This window comes from Typopeltis vanoorti, chromosome 18 (assembly GCF_054136105.1).
Source record: "Typopeltis vanoorti isolate ZY-2024b chromosome 18, IOZ_Tvanoo_1.0, whole genome shotgun sequence".
NCBI classification, from domain to species: domain Eukaryota; kingdom Metazoa; phylum Arthropoda; class Arachnida; order Uropygi; family Thelyphonidae; genus Typopeltis; species Typopeltis vanoorti.
In genome coordinates this window covers 67,435,452-67,456,090 of record NC_143566.1, presented here as the reverse complement: position 1 = coordinate 67,456,090, position 20,639 = coordinate 67,435,452, and the positions used below count along the sequence as shown (strand labels likewise).

Below are 20,639 nucleotides of genomic sequence, written 5' to 3'. Positions count from 1 at the left end.
ATTATTTTACTTCATAGTTAATCTCTTAATGGAACTGCAGACATTAATGGTTTAATTGTAATGGAGTGACAGTGAGACAAAATTACTTAAAACTATACTGTTATACTTGGAATTTCATCTATCAGACTATAATAAATTTAGTTTAATCCTTTATCCAAGTGTAAGCAAACAAAGTTTGCACCTGAAAATATCTTCAGGACTGAGGTAAGGTGGTGCAACAACATGCAACTCCAAGCAAAGGTGGACCAAGCTCTTATCACTCCATGTCTCAGTATCTCCCATAATGCAAAGCACATCTCCTGGCGGACATGTATACTGCTATGCATTAAGGGGAGGGACACTACTCAGACTGGTTTCTACCTTTATTGAGGTCTCGTCAGTGGGAGGCAGACCCAAACGTGGAGATACTAAGGCAAAAGCAATAGGAGAGGTCATATTTACCTCTACGAGTTGCCAACAGGTATACCACCTTATTATTGAATTACTCTGGATTTAGAGAAAGATGTTGGAAGTTTATTTTGCACTTGGTTAGACTATAATAAATTTAGTTTAATTGTTGCACCACCTTACCTCAGTCCTGAAGATATTTTCAGGCGCAAACTCTGTTTGCTTACACTTGGATAAAGGATTAAATAAATTTATTATAGTCTAACCAAGTGCAAAATAAACTTCCAACATCCTTCTCTAAATCCAGAGTAATTCAATAAGGTGGTACATCTGTTGGCAACTCGTAAAGGTAAATATGACCTCTCCTATTGCTTCTGCCTTAGTATCTCCACGTTTGGGTCTGCCTCCCATTGACGAGACCTCAATAAAGGTAGAAACCGGTCTGGATAGTGGCCCTTCCCTTAATGCATAGTAGTATACTTGTCTACAAGGAGATGTGCTTTGCATTATGGGAGATACTGAGACAAGAAGTGATGAGAGCTTGGTCCACCTTTGCTTGGTGTTGCATGTTGTTGCACTACCTTACCTCAGTCCTGAAGATATTTTCAGACGCAAACTTTGTTTGCTTACACTTGGATAAAGGATTAAACTAAATTTATTATAGACTAACCAAGTGCAAAATAAACTTCCAACATCCATCAGACTACTGTTGATATTTCACAATCCTAAACTCTAATGCCAATACTATTGTTTGAAAGAGTGAAAATTTTATCAGACTTTTTTTTTAGGATAGTATTATGAGAAAAATCTAGCCAAGCAGACCAAAGGAAATCCCAAAGAGTTATTTTGTTATATGGAAAGTAAGAGGAAGAATGACTGTGGAAGATTAACCTTAATGAGTGATGATGGTCACAAAGAGACAGAAGCAGATAAAATAGTTGAATTATTGCTTTAACATATGTGGCAGACACTGATGTGGGAGCAGAGGAGGACAAACTGGAGGTTCTTAGGATATTGTAGAATCTCAATGTAAATACAGCTGTGGGATTAGATGGGACATCAGCTAGGGTTTTGCAAGAATGTACAAGGGAACTGGCAATACCTCTGACTAGGCTCTTTTAATTTAAATTACAGCTCTAGAAGAGTTCCAAGGGAGTGGAAAGAGAGCAAAACAATTCCCTTGCATAAGGGAAGTTCTAAGACTGCAGTAGCAAATTATAGACAAATCAGTATCTCAGGTGTGGTGGTAAAAGTACTAGAAAAGTTGGTCAAAAAGAGAATTCAAGAATGGGTAGATAAAAATATGATACTGTATGAGGATCAACATGGCTTTGTGAAGGGTCATTCATGCCTTAGTAATTTAGTAACTTTTTATAATAGAGTAACAGCTGAGTTGGATAAAGGAAATACCTACATGATGATTTTACTGGATTTTGCAAAGGCATTTGACAGAATACTGCATGGAACTCTGTTATGCAATTTAGAACAAATTGGGATAGACATGACACCGATTAAGTGGATAAAAAAGGTGGCCACCAGACAGATATTGAAAAGTTGTATATGGAGGGCAGAATTCAGACGAAAACAGATGACTAGTGGTGTGCTGCAAGATTAAGTGCTGGGACCATTGCTGTTAAATTTCTACATAAATGATATAGGAAATAACGTGAACTGGATACTGAACGAACAAGGATGGGCTGGCAATTTGGGATTTAGCAGATCAAACTGTATTCTTATTGGCTTAAACCAAAATATAAAATGATGGTACAACATGATAGAATTTCATGTTGGCTGGGGCATCGCCCAGTTAACCAAGGCCCCCTTTGTTTTAGCCAGGGAACTAGAGCAAACAGTGAAAAGTCAGCTACTAGAATAAATCCTAAAATACAACAGAACTGAACATCACCAGAATTCAAGATCGGTACTATCAACATAGGAAGCCTGAATGGCAAAGAAATGAAATTAGGCAGAGGAATTAGATAAGTACCAGATTGACATAATAGGAGTGATTGAAACAAAAAAAAAAAAAAAAAGACAAAAACTGGTGAGACCTTTCTGAACAATAAATACAAAATGTTATATTTAGGCAATGACAATCAAGGAAAAGAAGGAGTAGCCATAGTATCCAACACTAAATACGAGGTTAATCTTCTTGAATGGCAGGCAGTCTGAAAGTACAGTGATGTGGGCAAATATCAGAATGGGGAACTGAACAATGAGACTTATTTGTGCCTATGGTCTCGCAGAAGGTTCTAATAAGGTGGTGGTGGGGGAATTTTTTCACGCTTTAGAGAAAGCAACTGACAAAATGAAAAAAATGAAAAGTTGGTCCTTGTTAGGATGTAAATAGTAGATTAGGAAATGATTGTCGGACATACAAAAATATTTTGGGAAAATTTGGAGAAAAGAGTAAAGCTAATAATAATGGCAAATACCTGTTGGATTTCTGCTCAGGACATAGGCTGGTTATTACTAACACAATGTTCTAGCATAAAAATGTGCATAAATTCACATGGGGGAAAAGAGGTAAGGAATAAGAAAAGTCTCTGACTATGTTATTGTTGATAGTGATGTTTTCTCCCTGGTGCAGGACATCAGAGTGTATCACTTCCAATTTCGATTTGAAATTGATCATCATTTAGTTTTAAGCAGGATAAAATTGAATTTCATAGTGAAAAGAAGAACACATTACAAAGTTTTAAAGTGAATAAAAGTTGAGCAGCTCTCAGATGTGAACTTTAGACTAAAACACAAACATTATTCAAGAAAAAATGAAAGAGTTTGAGAACAGGAATCAAACCTTGGAGATTCAGTGGCAAAACCTGAAGAAAACACTGACTGATTCAGCCAGAGAGACATGTGATGAGGTTGTCTGCAAAGATAGAAAAATCAGAATTCCATGGTGGACACAGGAAGTTAAAGAGGAAAGCATATCAAAAGTTTCTGGTAAATAAATCAGATTGTGCTCTTAGAGAATACTGAGACAAATGTAAGAAAGCTAAACACTGTGTAAAACTGCCTAAACAAAAGTTATGGGAAGAACTTTGGTAAGAACTTAGAAAATAAATATCAGGAAAGTGGCAAGATATTCTGGAGGTTGTTGAAGAAGCTCAGAAATGGAGGAAAGAGTGCTGTAAAAGGAATTAGAGATGATAAAGGTGAATTGAAAACTGGAGAAAAAGATATCCTTGAAGTATGGAGTAATTATTTGGAAAATTGCTAAAGGAAACAAGCAGTGATACCACAGTGGTAAAAAACACAACAGGCATGCAGTCTAAAATACATATCCCTACTTGAAGTAGAAAAAGCCATCAAAGGCCTGAAATGTGGAAAGTCAGCAGGAGTAGATGATATTTAACCAGAATGCTCAAGTATGGAGGTATAAAAGTTTTCCAGTGGCTGCACTGCATAGTTCAGAAGGCCTGGATAGATGGTCGAATTCCAGATGATTGGAACTCCAATCATGAGTAGACCTCTTATAGTACACATATATAAAAAAAGGGAAATAAACCTTAATGTGAGAATAACAGAGATATTTCTTTACTGAGTGTTCCTGGTAAGATTTACGCAATTATACTTGAGAAATGGTTGAGAAGAATTGTGGAAGGGAAGCTTGGTGAAGAACAAGCTGGATTCAGGCTAAATAGAGGCTGTCAGGATCAGATTGTCACTTTACAACAAATAGTCGAGAAATCGTGGGAATATACAAAGATCTGTATTTAAGTTTTGTAAACTTGCAAAATATGACAAAGTGCCAAAAGAAAAGCTATCCAAAATTCTACAGTTATATGGTGTCAATGAGGCATTATATATCAAGCAATACTTAGTCTTTATTTGAGTTGTAAGTCAGCAGTTAGAAATGAAGGAAGTAAAAGAAGATGGTTTAATGCAAGATTTTCCAAACTGTGTTCTGCAGTTTGGGAAATCAGTGTTCCGCGGAAGATGAATAAGTGTTCTGCGAGAAGTTCTCCTGGAATTCGTCATTTTAGTTTTCTAAGCATTTCTCATGAATAAATATTTTATAGTGGAAATATTCACGAATATTATTCTCAGAGGAGAATAATATTCGTGAATATGTCGAAAAGCTCAGATCCAGAACGCCTAATAACATCAGGCTAATCAGATCCAGAACGTCAAATGTTAGTGACCAAGACATGTATTTTTAAATGTGGAAGTATTCATGAATTATCGTTAATTTTCACACATCGAAACCTTTCAACATTTGGGAAAGGGAATACTCTGTTTATGACAGGTCATAAAAATTGCCTGCAAGCAGATTATAACAGTGGGTGGCATATCCTCTGTTCTCAAAACTGAAGGAAATGACATCTGTGTAGCAAATGTCAGTGACCAAGTGGCATATTTTTAAACATCGAAATATTCATGAATTATCATTAATTTTCACACATCGAAATCTTTCAACAATCGGGAAAGAGAATACCACTGTTAATAACTGATCATAAAAATTGCCCGCAAGCCGATTACAACAATGAACGATGTATCCTCTGTTCTCAAATCTGAAAGAAATAATATCTATGTTGCAAATATTAGTGACCAATTAGCAAGTTAGTATAAAGAAAATTTTTCCACTAAAATTGAAGATAAAGGTAGACTGTATCCGGTTCTCAAATCTAGTAATACTGAATACTTTCTTCGGAAGTTCGTATTGTAGGGTGAATCGTAGTGCATTGATTTTTTAAAAGTAATAGGCCTGCAGATTTAAATTTTAATATGAATAAGAGACAAGTGACTTTCTTTAATTTTGGTATTAAGAAATCTCTCATTTAAGGTGTTTGTGATGCAACAGATAGTGAGTCATCCACCATCAGCCTATAAAGTGATCTCCAGGATGTACAAAAGGAGGGGAAAACTACCAGCACACAGGAGAAAAAGTCTGCATTCACTCGTAAGTACTTATAACATTATAAATTTTTGGTGATCAGAATGGGATATGTCAATGAAAATCAGCACAAATTAATTTGATGATGTTTATGTTTAATAGATGTTTAATTAATAGATTACAAAATAACCAAGGTGTTCGTGAAAATTTCAGGATTTGTGAAGTGTTCTCTCATAGGAAAAGTTTTGGAAATGCAGGTTTAATGTATAATCTAATGTATAATCCAGACATGGATGTACATTATCCCCTCTGTTATTCATTATCTATATGGATCACATTATGAAGGAAAGCAGTATTAAACCTGATATCAAATTGGAGATGTTAATCTCAGCTCTTTGCTTTATGCAGACGATGTTATACCTCTAAATAAATCCATACAAGTCTGCAAGATTCCCTGACTAAACTGAATAACTGTTGTAATAGATATGGCATGAAGGTCAGCAATAACAAGACAAAGAAAATAGGCAGAAGCATTGAAAATATCAACTGCATTGTGAATGGAGAACCTATAGAACAAGTAAAACATTTCAGCTACTTTGACATGATTTTTAGTGAAGAATGTAAATTAAATATGGAAATACACAACAGAATCAACAAAGCTGGTATGGTAGGAAGTCAACTGAATAAATTTATATGGAATAAGAGAGAAATTAGTCAAAACATTAAATTAGCTGTATACAAGACAGTGTTGTTCAAACCAATTTCAACTTATGGATTTGAGAGCTGGGTCAGAAGTAAAACACTTGACCAAAGACTAGAGACTGCAGATATGAGAGTCCTGAGAAAGATTAGGGTCATGAACAGATGGCATCAAATGGCAATATCATATTAAAAATGAAGATATTAGGAAAGAAATTGACATTGTTAGCATCCAGGAATGTGTTAGCAGGACTAATCTCAGGTGGTATGGTCACTTAAACAGAATGGGAGAGGAAGGATTAGCAAAACAAGTGTTCTCGGCCAGGTTGGCCGGAAAACGACCCAGAGGAAGACCAAGATATAGGTGGATTGATACGGTGCAAAGTGCCTTAGACGATAGAAATATAAGATCTGATAATGTTGGAGTCTTGACAAGTAACAGACTGATCTGGAGGAAAATTGTAGATATGAAGTTAATGATGTGAATTTTTCAGTTTGTAGTACTATCATATCTTGTACACCTTGAGTGTACATGGCAGGAATTTGATGATGACTTCTGTAGAATAAAATATTTCAGCTATTTAGGCACAATTTTGAGGGAAGATGGCAAAATAAGCAAAACTGGTATGGTAGAAGGCCAAATGAATAAATCTATATGAAAAAAGCTAAAGCTCTTCTAACAATTTTCTCTTCTACATACTCTTGTGAAACTCTATCTTCTGCCTTAAATAATTTCAAATCGAAAGGGAGAAATAGATTGAGCAATGATTTGAGCGCTGCCTGTCTATAGCCCTTCTATAAAGTAACTTTCTACCAGTACTCAGCAACAGAAAAGTCATTAAATGTAATGTAAATTTGTAATTTCACTTTATTAAATTAATTGTATAATATGAATTCATAGATAAATACAAAAATGTTTTGGGAAAATTTGGAGAAAAGAGCAAAGCTAATAATAATGGCAAATACCTGTTGGATTTCTCAAGACATGGACTGGTTATTACTAACACCATGTTCCAACATAAAAATGTGCACAAATTCACATGGAGAGAAGAGGCAAGGAATAAGAAAAGTCTCATTGACTATGTTATTGTTGATAGTGATGTTTTTTCCCTGGTGCAGGACACCAGAGTGTACAGAGGATTTGAAATTGGAAGTGATCACTATTTAGTCTTGAGCAGGATAAAATTAAAGCGAATAAAAGTTGAGCAGCTCTTAGATGTGAACTGTAGACTAAAATACACAAAGATTATTGAAGGAAAAATGAAAGAGTTTGAGAACAAGAACCAAACCTTGGAGATTCAGTGCCAAGCCTTGAAGAAAACCCTGATTGATTCAGTTAGAGAGGCATGTGGTGAAGTTGTCTGCAAGGATAGAAAAATTAGAACTCCATGGTGGATGCAGGAAGTTAAAGAAGCAGTGAAGGAAAAGAAGAAAGCATATCAAAAGTTCCTGGCAAATAAGTCAGCTTGTGCTTTTAGAGAATACAGAGACAAATGTAAGAAAGCTAAACAGTGTGTAAAACTAGCTAAACAAACGTCATGGGAGGACTTTGGCAAGAATATAGAAAATAAATATCAAGAAGGTGGCAAAATATTCTGGAGGTTGTTGAAGAAGCTTAGTAATGGAGGAAAGAGTGCTGTAAAACAAGTAAGAGATGATAAAGGTGAAATGAAAACAGGAGAAAAAGATATCCTTGAAGTATGGAGTAATTACTTTGAAGATTTGCTAAATGAAACAAGCAGTGATGACAGCACAGTGCTAAAAAACACTGACCAGGCATGCAGTCAGGAATACATATCCATACCTGAAGTAGAAAAAGCCATCAAAGGCTTGAAATGTGGAAAGGCAGCAGGAGTAGATGATATTCAACCAGAAATGCTGAAGTATGGTGGTATAAGAGTCTTACAGTGGCTGCACTGCATAGTTCAGAATGCCTGGATAGAGGGACGAATTCCCAATGATTGGAGCAGAGCTCTCATAGTACCTATACATAAGAAGGGAAATAAAACGGAATGTGAGAATTACAGAGGTGTTTCCCTATTGAGTGTTCCTGGTAAGATATATGCAAGTATAATTGAGAAACGGTTGAGAAGAATTGTGGAAATAAAGCTTGGTGAAGAACAAGCTGGATTCAGGTCATATAGAGGCTGTCAGGATCAGATCTTCACTTTACGACAGATAGTGTAGAAATCATGCGAATATAACAAAGATCTGTATTTAAGTTTTGTCGATTTGGAAAAGGCATATGACAAGGTGCCAAGAGCGAAGCTATTCAATACGCTACAGTTATATGGTGTCAATGGGGCATTATATCAAGCAATACTTAGTCTTTATTTGAGTTGTAAGTCAGCAGTTGGAATTGAAGGAAGTACAGGAAGATGGTTTAATGTTAAATCTGGTGTGAGACAAGGATGTACATTATCCCCTCTGTTATTCATTATCTATATGGATCACATTATAAAGGAAAGTGGTATTAAACATGATATCAAAATTGGAGATGTTAATGTCAGCTCTTTGCTTTATGTGGATGATGTTATACTTCTAAATAAATCCGCAACAAGTCTGCAAGATTCTCTGACTAAATTGAATAACTGTTGTAATAGATATGGTATGAAGGTCAGCATTAAAAAGACAAAGACAATGAAAATAGGCAGAATCATTGAAAATGTCAACTGTGTTGTGAATGGAGAACCTGTGGAACAAGTAAACCATTTCAGCTACTTAGGCACGATTTTTAGTGAAGATGGTCAATTCAATATAGAAATAGACAACAGAATCAACAAAGCTGGTATGGTGGGAAGTCAACTGAATAAATTCATATGGAATAAGAGAGAAATTAGTCGGAACACTAAATTAGCTGTATACAAGACAGTGTTCAAACCAGTTTTAACTTATGGATCTGAGAGCTGGGTCAGAAGTAAAACACTTGACCAAAGACTAGAGATCGCAGATATGAGAGTCCTCAGAAAGAGGCGTGAACAGATGCCATCAATGGCAATATCATATTAATAATGAGGATAGTAGGAAAGAACTTGACATTGTCAGCATCCAGGAATGCATCAGCAGAGCTAATCTCAGGTGGTATGGTCATTTAAACAGAATGGGCGAGGAAAGATTGGCAAAACAAGTGTTCTCTGCCAGGTTGGCAGGAAAACGACCAGAGGAAGATGAAGATATAGGTGGATTGATACAGTACAAAGTGCCTTAGAGGACAGAAATATAAGATCTGATAATGTTGGAGTCTTGACAAGTAACAGACTGATTTGGAGGAAAATTGTAGATAGGAAGTTAGTAATGATGTAAATTTTTCATGTAGTACTATCATATCCTGTACATGGCAGGAATTTGATGATGATGATGAGATTTTATATCAATGTCCTATTAAATAAATAGCCTAATAATATGATATGTATAAGTCACCATCTATGATTATGTAGTTAAATTTATAATGCATGTATGCAAGTGGCACATCAACAACATCAGTATTTAAAAAAAAAAGATGTTTGACACACCTAGGTAAAAAGGTTCGCCATCACTGCACTACACTAACAGTAATACACAAACCAAGTGAGCATTCTAACCAATTTTAATTCTTGTAGAAAGGCTTATACGCTGGTTAAACACGATAACTAAATACTTAAGGAATTGACAACGTACACTAGAAATATAAATTAAATCAACTTTAATATATATACTTTCCGATATTTCGACAACGTCACGTTGCCATCTTCATGGGAACTTAAGATAAAGACACGTGCACGCAAGTACTACATAACAGCAAATGAGAAACAAAGCTACCGGCAGGGGGACCATCAGGACTTTAGGAAAATGGTAGTTTCCTCACTTCGTTTCTCATTTGTGTGTACGTGTCTTTATCTTAAGTTCCCATGAATATGGCAACGTGATGTTGCTGAAATATTGGAAAGTATATATTAAAGTTGATTTAATTTATATTTCTAGTGTACACTGTCAATTCCTTAAGTATTTAGTTATAACCAATTTTAAGTTATTGATCTGAGAGTTGTTTTGGAAATAAAACAGTTGATCAAGGATTAGAGACTACAGGTATGGAGTTTTGAGAAAAGGTAATAAAGTGATAACACCAGTAGCAAAATCATATTAAAAATGAAGATATTAATTAGGAAGAAACCCAACACTGTTAGCATTGAAGAACATGTCAAAGCTTCTCTAAAGTGGTATGGTCATTTATACAGAACGAGTGAGGAAAGGTGAGCACAACAGGTGTTTGATAAGAAGGTGACAGCAAAAAGATCCACAGGAAGGCCAAGATCAGACCAATGAAATTAAAAGCAGTCCAGAAGACCAAAATATAGGATCTGACAATATTGGAGTCCTAACAAACAGCAGCTTGTTAGGACTCTAATATAGTATTCTGTATATCCTTTGAGAGAACATACCAGGAATTTTGATGATTGTATTGTTAAACTGCCAAATATCCACTATTTAGATTATCAACTTCAACTGATGTATTAGATCACTGTTAGTCTCAGACAAATAATAATCGAGTTTTTGTTTTGATGGTTAGATAATTTCACCCCAATAAGTTGTCAACTAGGCATATCCATTAGTCTGCCTGTTTTATGAGATAATATTTTTAGCTACTTTGAGAAAAGACTCTGCTCTCAATTCTCAACTTATGCTACTTTAGCTATGCTCAAAAAAGGCCTAATAAAGTTTCTACTATCAGAGACCAGATTAGAAAGACCCAGCCCACCCCACATTACTTTTTCAAACAAGTGGTACATGACACTATGCAACCAAGAAAAATTATGTGCTCATGGTAAATTTTAAAAAGACAATTTCTTTTGGTTCTTGCACCAAGATTTAGAAAATTCTTAATGACTGCAGCATTCTTTGCAGAAATAATTTAAGCATCTAACCATTCATCCTACTTCTCCCTCTCACCTGCTTAAAGAAGGCTGGGTCTAACATGAACAGCAGTTATCAAAATCCTGCTTCACTGTAGCTACATTATATAAATTTCTGTACAAGTTCAGTATATAGTTATGGTTTTGATATTTTCTATCCATTTCTTTCTTGATCTTCCTGAAGTTACTCTGCACTTCTGAGAATTTGTGACTTTCAGGAAGCATTCTGTTCACATGTGCATACTATAAATGTTTTTCTTTAATTCTATTACTGGTATATAATAGCTCAATTTTTTTCCGATTCTTGTGTTTTATTACAATCTATGCTGCTTTATTTATTCTTTTCAAACAATTATTTTTTAAAATCTATTAATCTTTATTCTTCCTTCTGTTTGGTAATCCAAATCCCTAGAGAACATAGTTCTTTATGGCTTTAGTAATCCAAAGCCATAAAGAACTGTGTATTTTTCAAAAATGTTTGTAAGTTTGCTCATAGCACACAACTTGGATTTATTCTGTTTTTACCCCCCCCCATAATTTAATTTGTAATTAATGCACTTAAGTGATTAATTTTTTTTTAACCTTTTCTATTTTATTACCTTTCCACTTGCAAGTGAAGTGCTTCTCCCCACCCCCATTTTCACTGTTCATTAGTTTTTCTGAAGTTTGTCTACATTGTCCAAAAAAGTAGACATTGTTTACAACTAATACTGCATCATCTGAATATTTTATTCAATATAATTTCTGCCCATTTACAGACGCATACTTCTAGAACAAGCTCTTTTACCAGTTTCTCCAGACATAAGCTAAAGATGGTGAGAGAGAGAGAAAATATTAATGCATGGCTTCTCTCTCAACTAAAATTTCATAATCAGTGGTGGCTTGTGGCTTGAAATCGTGCGGGTGCTGCAACTTATGAAATATACATGCACACTGAGTACAGTGTATACATGTTTGGATAAAATATCAAAATTATGGTTAAAAATTTAAAAAAAAAATTAAACATGAAAAAATATTGTTTATTATCGATAAAATTATACAGTTTAGTATAATTCAAATTTACTTAAAAATTGCCGCATTATGATAATAGCTCGCATCTCACTATGACGTACATATGCTTGCGCACGTAGCAACATGACACTGTGGTAAACAGTGCTGCTAGCGTCCTTTGCCCTCCTAAGTGCCACAAGATGAATTTTTATTATTTTTTATACCAAATAAGAGAATTGTATAGGATTGTTGATGATAAAATTAAATATTACAAACAAATATAAATAAATTAATAAATATATTTATATATCGAGAAAAATTGGGGGTGCTGCAGTTCCGCAATGCCTACGCACGAGCTGCCCCTATAATCAACTGTTCTGAACTTTAATGTAACAATAGTGTTTTTGTAATATTGGCAATATTACAAAAAATGATACTGAATATTTTTCACTCTTATTTTTCATTTAATTAAAATTTCATTTAATATTTCAAATAATTTATATGCATTGAAATACACCAATTAGTAAACTGGAAATGTGAGTTGCATGTGTAAAGACAAGACAAATTTTTAAACAAAAACTTAATAACAAAGAAAATGGATCAACAAAAGTTGTCTCCTTATTCAGAAGAGGCATAAAATTTACTGCATTTTTTATTGTATGCGCTCAATTATATATTTTGTAGTATTTTTAAATAGGAAAAATTGGACATCATGCTGGAACAAGATAATTCTAAGTGCCTTCATATGAAAGCTTAAGTGATTGGCATTAAAATGTTCTTAGCAAATAAAATGTGAACATAAAACATAATACTAAACAGTATATTTACCAATAAAAGCAATACTGAACAACATACCTTAAGGAGTTGCTCTTTTTCAGTCCTTAATTCATCGGAATATTTTCTTGAATATTCAGATATTTTAGCTTTGTATTCTGCTTTGATAGTTTCTAGCTCTTTACTGTTAAGTGTAAGATTTTCCTGGCAATGTGATAGTCTATGTTGAAGATCACTTTCAGTGGCTTTTAAACGAGTCTCTAACTGTAGTTTTTCATCCTGCAATTATAATAACTATAAATACACCAACATAAGGAAACCTAAAATTTGTAAATTAATGAAAAGTTATAGCTTCAAACAATTCAGATGACAATGGTGACAAATTTTTTTCAACTGATGAAATTTTTCATTATATGGAAGGTGGGGAGAGAACACAGGGGCATCCATGGAAGTTAAATTTATTTGCAGTCAAAAAAGGGGCAAGAGCTAGGTTTTTCTCCCAGAGAGCAGTGAGCGAGTGAAATAATTTGCTCTTACGGGTAGTGAGTGCATCTAGTGGGAATGAATTCAAGGGTAGGTATGATAGCTGGGTTGGGTAATTTACATCCTCCCTCGATGAGTCCTTGACTCCCTGGAGGTCTCAGATAATAATAATAAAAATGCTTATTTAAAATACCATTCATTTCACTCTAACTTATATTTTGGCAATGGTGAGCCAAACAAGTCAACTGCCATCAACCAGATGTTCATAAAAATTGTAGATGGCGTACAATGTAAAACATCAAACTCCCAAATCATACTCACTGATGAAAATTAAACAAGAGAGCAATGCACAGTTCAGAGAGATCTAAGGCATTTTTTACTTACATTTCAGGTTGAGTTTCAAACAAGTCTGATAACCCCCATGAGGGCTTAAAATATGTGCACTAATTACATATGCTTAATATGCAGTTTGATACAAAAAAGGCCAAGCATTGCTATTGGCAACATTTGGAAACATGTGGCGCATACTTGTAGATTTCACTAATAGCATTTTTTTATATTTATTTTTTAATGTGACTCCCACAGACAAACACTTGCAAACCTATAGCACACCAATGCTGTGAGAGTAAGATAATTCAACAGCCCTACTCTCTGGGACCTAATGCAATACTTTTCCAAGCCACTTCATTCCAACTCCTACCAATAAGCAAGCTGATAGCCTCATACGTGTGGACAGACTTATGTGTTCTTCGAACATGTTGTTTATTATTTTAACGGTATAATAGAACACAGAAACTAAGTAAATAATTAATTTATTAACTTGATGCTGATATTTCGCTGGTGTTATAACCAGCATCTTCAGAGCACAAAAACACTGTTTGTCACAATACGCGAGACTAAAACAACATGGTGTACTTAAACAAAATTGTAGCAGCAACACAAAGACTAGAGTCCTGATTTTGGCGCCCTCTATCTGAAAAAAAAAAAAAAAAAAAGGCTATCATATATTACTAGAGTCCTAGAAAAGTGCTAGTTTTTTCTTAATATGACTGTCTCCCAGATCTTCGGCAAGTTAATACAGCCATATTTGTTGAGATTTGGAGTGTGTTTTAGGGCTTCTGTTGCCTCTAAGAACAATCTCTCTGATTTATGCAGGTTCCTGTGTAGTACTTTTGTGTTTTTCCAGTTGATCCTGTGTGCAGGGGAATCCAGAGCATGGTCTGCCAGACCCGACTTCCCATAATGATAATTCCGGACGTATCTTTTATGTTCGCTGATGCAGATGTTCACAGTTCTTCCTGTTTGACCGTAGTAGGCTTGATTGCATGAGCAGGGTACTTGGTAGACTCCTGGATGTGATAAAGGAGGAATGCTGTCTTTGGGTAAGCGGATGAGGGTAGATAATTTGCTACATGGTCTGAATGTAGTGCGTAGTTTATGTTTATTGAGAATTCTTGAGATCTTTTCGGATGTGCCTTTAATGTAAGGGATGGTGACTGTTTTGTTGTAGTTCTCTGTGGTGGATGGTGGGAGGGGTTTCTTAGGAGTGTTTAGTTTTTTGTTTATTTTATGTGGATTGTAGCTGTCGGCCAAGAAGGTGTGGTGTAAGTGAGTCAGTTCAGCAGTAAGAGCCTTGTCATTGGAACAGATTGCTCTCGCTCTATGGGTTAGCGTTTTTAATATGCCATATTGTTGAGAAGGATGATGGTGTGATTGTTTGTGTAAGTATCTGCCTGTATGTGTGGGTTTTCTAAAAACTGAAAATGATAAGGAACCATTTGGGAGACGTGTGATGAGTGTATCCAGGAAGGGCAGACAGTTGTTGGTTTCCAGTTCCATAGTAAAGTGGATTTTTGGATGTTGGCTATTTAAATGTGCTAAGAATGTTTTCAATGTCTCAGGGCCATGTGGCCAAATAGCAAGCACATCATCAACATAGCGTAGCCAAAGTGTTGGTTTGAGAGTGGCTGTATTGATTGCTTGTTTTTCCAGGTGTTCTATGTAAAAGTTGGCTAAACCCTGCTGAACTGACTCACTTACGCCACACCTTCTTGGCCAACGGCTACAATCCACATAAAATAAACAAAATACTAAATACACTCCTAAGAAACCCCTCCCACTATCCACCACAGAGAACTACAACAAAACAGTCACCATCCCTTACATTAAAGGCACATCCGAAAAGATCTCAAGAATTCTCAATAAACATAAACTACGCACTACATTCAGACCATGTAGCAAATTAGCCACCCTCATCTGCTCACCCAAGGACAGCATTCCTCCTTTATCACATCCAGGAGTCTACCAAGTACCCTGCTCATGCAATGAAGCCTACTACGGTCAAACAGGAAGAACTGTGAACATCCGCATCAGCGAACATAAAAGATACGTCCGGAATTATCATTATGGGAAGTCGGGCCTAGCAGACCATGCTCTGGATACCCCCTGCACACAGGATCAACTGGAAAAACAGAAAAGTACTACACAGAAACCTGCATAAATCAGAGAGATTGTTCTTAGAGGCGACAGAAGCCCTAAAACACACTCCAAATCTCAACAAATATGGCTGTATTAACTTGCCAAAGATCTGGGAGACAGTCATATTAAGAAAAAACTAGCACTTTTCTAGGACTCTAGTAATATATGATAGCCTTTTTTTTTTTTTTTTTTTTCCAGATAGAGGGCACCAAAATCAGGACTCTAGTCTTTGTGTTGCTGCTACAATTTTGTTTAAGTACACCATGTTGTTTTAGTCTCGCGTATTGTGACAAACAGTGTTTTTGTGCTCTGAAGATGCTGGTTATAACACCAGCGAAATATCAGCATTTATTTGAGTTGTAAGTCAGCAGTTAGAATTGAAGGAAGTACAGGAAGATGGTTTAATGTTAAATCTGCTGTGAGACAAGGATGTACATTATCCCCTCTGTTATTCATTATCTATATGGATCACATTATAAAGGAAAGTGGTATTAAACATGATATCAAAATTGGAGATGTTAATGTCAGCTCTTTGCTTTATGCGGACGATGTTATACTTCTAAATAAATCCGCAATAAGTCTGCAAGATTCTCTGACTAAATTGAATAACTGTTGTAATAGATATGGTATGAAGGTCAGCAATAACAAGACAAAGACAATGAAAATAGGCAAAAGCACTGAAAATATCAACTGCATTGGGAATGGAGAATCCATAGAACGAGTAAAACATTTCAGCTACTTAGGCACGATTTTTAGTGAAGATGGTAAATTAAATATGGAAATAGACAACAGAATCAATAAACTGGTAGAGTAGGAAGTCAACTGAATAAATTTATATGGAATAAGAGAAAAAGTAATCAAAACATTAAATTAGCTATATATATATATATATATATACAAGACAGTGTTCAAACCAACTTATGGATCTGAGAGCTGGGTTAGAAATAAAAACACTTGACCAAAGACTAGAGACCAGAGATAAGAGAGTCCTGAGAAAGATTAGCGATGTGAACAGATGCCATCAGTGGCAATATCATATTAAAAATTAGGATATTAGGAAAGAACTTGCCATTGTTAGCATTCAGGAATGTAATCTCAGATGGTATGGTAACTTAAACAGAATGGAAGATGAAAGATACAGTGTTCTTTGTTATTTTGGCAAGAAAAAGACGCAGAGGAAGACCAAGATATAGGTGGATTGATTACAGTAAAAAGTTCCTCAGAAGATGGAAATTTAAGATTTGATAATGTTCGAGTCTTGACAGGTAACAGATTGATTTGGAGGAAAAATTGTAGATAGGAAGTTAGTAATGATGTAAGTTTTTCATGTAGTACTATCATATCCTGTACACCCACTGAGGGTACATATCAGGAATTTGTCCCGAAAATTCAAAGAATAAATAGCTAGGAGTAACATGTTGTGTACTCTTATCAAGCAAGAAATTCGTAAGTACAGGAAGGGGTGGAAAGAATACCGCATGCATAAGGATGATATGACAGCTATGAAAATTATAAGCAGCAGGCCAGAAGAGTCACAGCTGTTGTACAGAAAGCTAAGAATAGTATGAAAAGAAACTGGCTCTGCAAACTAAAGAAAACCCACAAGAATTCTATTGATATGCTGTAAGTTAAAGAAAGAATGAATATGAGAGAATAACTCTGCTGAATGTGGTGTGAGGGTGACAGATGCAGAAGAGGTTGTTTAACTAATGAGTGCCCATTTTGCTAATAGCTATCAATCTGGTATATACAACATTGAGCCCACTGCTACCTCTTCACTGGATGAAGAGGCTCAGTTGTATGAGGAGGTATTAGAGATGTTGTACAAACTGAATAAGAATTCAGCAATAGGAACTGATATCAGCACAGGTGCTAAAAGAGTGTTCAGCTGAACTGGCTATCCTTTTAACCAGACTATTCATTTAACCTAAAGAAATTTGGACCAATCTGTAGCTTAGGAGTGGTGGTGAAGATTGTGGAAAAAGTGGTTAGGACTCTCATTCAGAAATGGGTTGACAATGAATCTCTACTTTGCAATGAACAGCATTGGTTTAAACAACTTGCTCACATTCTATAGTAATGTTGCCATTGAATTAAAGACAAGAAGAATGGATACACCATGATATTTTTGGATTTTGCTCAGGCTTTTGACAGAATACATCATGGAAGACTGTTGCATAAATTGGAGAATATGGGTTTGGATTATAAAATATTGGCACGAATAAGAGAATGGCTGATTGACAGATATCACAAAGTGGTATACAGAGGATGTACATCTGCAAAATTTAAGGTAACCAGTTGTGTACCACAATGTTAGTACATTGTGGTACACAACTACAAGAGTCATTTAATAATAAGGTGTGACACCTTTTGGCAACTGGCATATGGAAATATGAGTTCTGCATTGCTTCAACCTTGGTATCAGCTCTGGGTCTGGCTCCCACTGAAGAGACCTCAATAAATGTTGAAACCGGTCTGGGTAGTGACCCTTCCCATAATGCATAGCATTATACATGTCCGCAAGGAGATGTGCTTTGGATTATGGGACACTAAGGAAAATGATGTGAACTTAGTCCACCTTTGCCATGAGTTGCCCCAGTCCTGAAGACACTTCAGGCACAAACTTTGTTTGCTTACACTTGGATAAAGGATTAAATATATAATCTTTATCTGGTGTCTTTCAACAAAAGGCGAGTTAGCCAGTCTCATAAGGAGGTAGGGGTTTATTTTCACCCAGAACAGGCAAACTGGCCCCATGAACATACATCTACAGACATAGGACACACCAGGAGGTATAGGGCTAACCACCTTATCCTCGAGTTACGGTTGCAAAGTCCAAGAATAGTTGGAAGGTCATGGACATTTAAGTGCCTGTTAGGATCACTGATGGATGGATAGTGGTGTACCACAAGGATCAGCCCTTGGTCTGCTGTTATTCAAACTGTATATTAATGATATTGGGAAGGATTTGACATGTGACCTAACTATTTGCTGATGATGCAAAGATAGGTATGATATTCAGGAATGCTGCTGATATGCAGTACGTGCAGAATGTTTTGAACAGGCCAATTGTAGGCACGGGAAAATGGATATCAGTCCAATGTCAGTAAATGGAAAGTCATGCACTTTGGCATGATTAGATATTCAATGTCATATTATATTGGTGGGATTATGCTAGAAGAAACTGACCAGGTTAGGGATCTTAGAGTGTTAGTAGATAGGAAGTTGAAGTTCAGGGACCATGTAGCAATGATTGCAAATACAAGTCAAAAGATAATTGCAATGTTGAAACATACTTTGACATGTAAAGATAAGGATGTCATTTTGCCTCTTACTGGTATCCTGGTTTCCGTGATGATTCCGATACAGTGTAGAGAGAGAGAGTGCGAATAGGAGAGTGTTAAAATGATATCAAGACTGTAGGATACAGACTGAGAATTTGTAGACTGCAGACACTTGTAAAGAGAAGAAAGAGGGGGGGGGGGGGCAGATATGATTGATATACAAACTTCTAAATGGGTCATACAGGATTTCAGTTGATGGAATTTTTCATTTTATGGAGGGTGTGGAAAGCACATGAGGGTATCCTTGGAAGCAGAGAATGAATGCCATTAAGAAGAGGATGAGATCTAGGTTTTTCTCTGATAGAGTAGTGCATGATTATGCATGTAGTGTGAATGAATTCAAGAACATGTGTGTGTGTGTGTGTGTGTGTGTGTGTGTGTGTGTGTGTGTGTGTGTGTGTGTGTGTGTGTGTGTGTGTGTGTGTAGCATGTGGCTTCCCTTGATGAGTCCCTGATTTCCTGAAGGTCTCTCTTAATAATAATCTTCTTGAATGGCAATATCAAGTAGAAGGAAATAGAGAATCAGACAATGAGACTTTTTTGTGCCTTTTGTCCCAAAGAAAGTTCAACTGAGGAAAAAATGGAGGATTTTTTTTTTTTAAAAATAATTACAGAGGGCAGTTGACAAAGAAAAAGTAGGTCCTTGTAGGAGATCAAAAAAGCAGAGTAGGAAATGAATATCATGGGATAATTTGGAGAAAAGAGCACAGTTAATAATAATAATGGTAAGTACCGGCTTGAGAAGAATATCAACAGTGCATAGGAAGTATTAAAAAATACATCAAAGATGCAATATCGGAATGTGTCCCTAGAGTTCAAAAAATAAACAGGATGAGTAAAATGGATGTGCAATCTTATTAAACAAGAAATTCTTAAGAAAAATATGTGAAAGGAATACTTTGTGAATAAGGATGATGCCAGTTATGAAAAATAAAGCACATGCCAGAAGAGTCACATTATTCCACAATAAACTAAGTGAGAGTATGAAAAAAAGAAAAAAAAAACTGGCTCTGCAAGATAAAGACAGGAAAAAATAATTCTATCATTATTACATTGCAAGTAAAAGAAAGAATGAATGTGAAAGATTAACTTTCTTGAATGCAGATAGCATTGTCATTCAGTTTATGAATCAGCTCTAGTATCTCTCTCCTTCTCATACACCTGAATTTCTTCATCCATTGAATAGGTAGCACTGAGCCCAACGTTGCATATACCAGGTTCATAGTTTTTAGCATAATGGACAAGACTGTTCAACTAATGAATGCCTATTTTGCTAAAAGCTATCAACTTGGTGTATGCAACATTGGGCTGAATGCTGCCTATTCAATGGATGAAGAAACTCAGGTATATGAGAAAGAGGTACTAGGCTGATTCATAAACTGAATAAGAATTCTGCAATAGGTCAAATAGAATATCAGCATGCATGTTAAGTGTTCAGATGAATTGGCTGTATAATTTTGAGTCTCAGCACAGTGAAGATTCTAACTGATGTGAAAAGAATGTATGATAATCCCACTGCAGAAGTGGGTGGTGCAAAGAATGATATGCCTAATTATCAGTATCTCTGAAGAGCAGTGAAGATAATAGTTGGAAAAGATTGTTTAAGATCACATACAGGAATAGATGTTCAGATAATCTATACTTTGCAATGAACAGCATGGATTTATTAAAGGAAGGTTATGCTTGAGTAATATGTTCACATTTTATAATAATGTTATGGCTGAATCAGACAAGGGGGGATGGATATCTAATGAT

The 20,639-nt window shown here is 35.6% G+C and overlaps 1 protein-coding gene across 1 annotated transcript in view; it reads right to left on the bottom strand.

The window, feature by feature from the left end:
* The window catches only part of LOC150096738 (uncharacterized), a 159,304-nt gene that overhangs the window by 66,325 nt on the left and 72,340 nt on the right, over positions 1–20,639 (bottom strand). Inside the window, exon 7 of the mRNA XM_090408306.1 lies at positions 12,661–12,858. Within this exon, the coding sequence (XP_090264432.1) occupies positions 12,661–12,858 (198 nt within the window). The remainder of the gene's footprint in view (positions 1–12,660; positions 12,859–20,639) is intronic.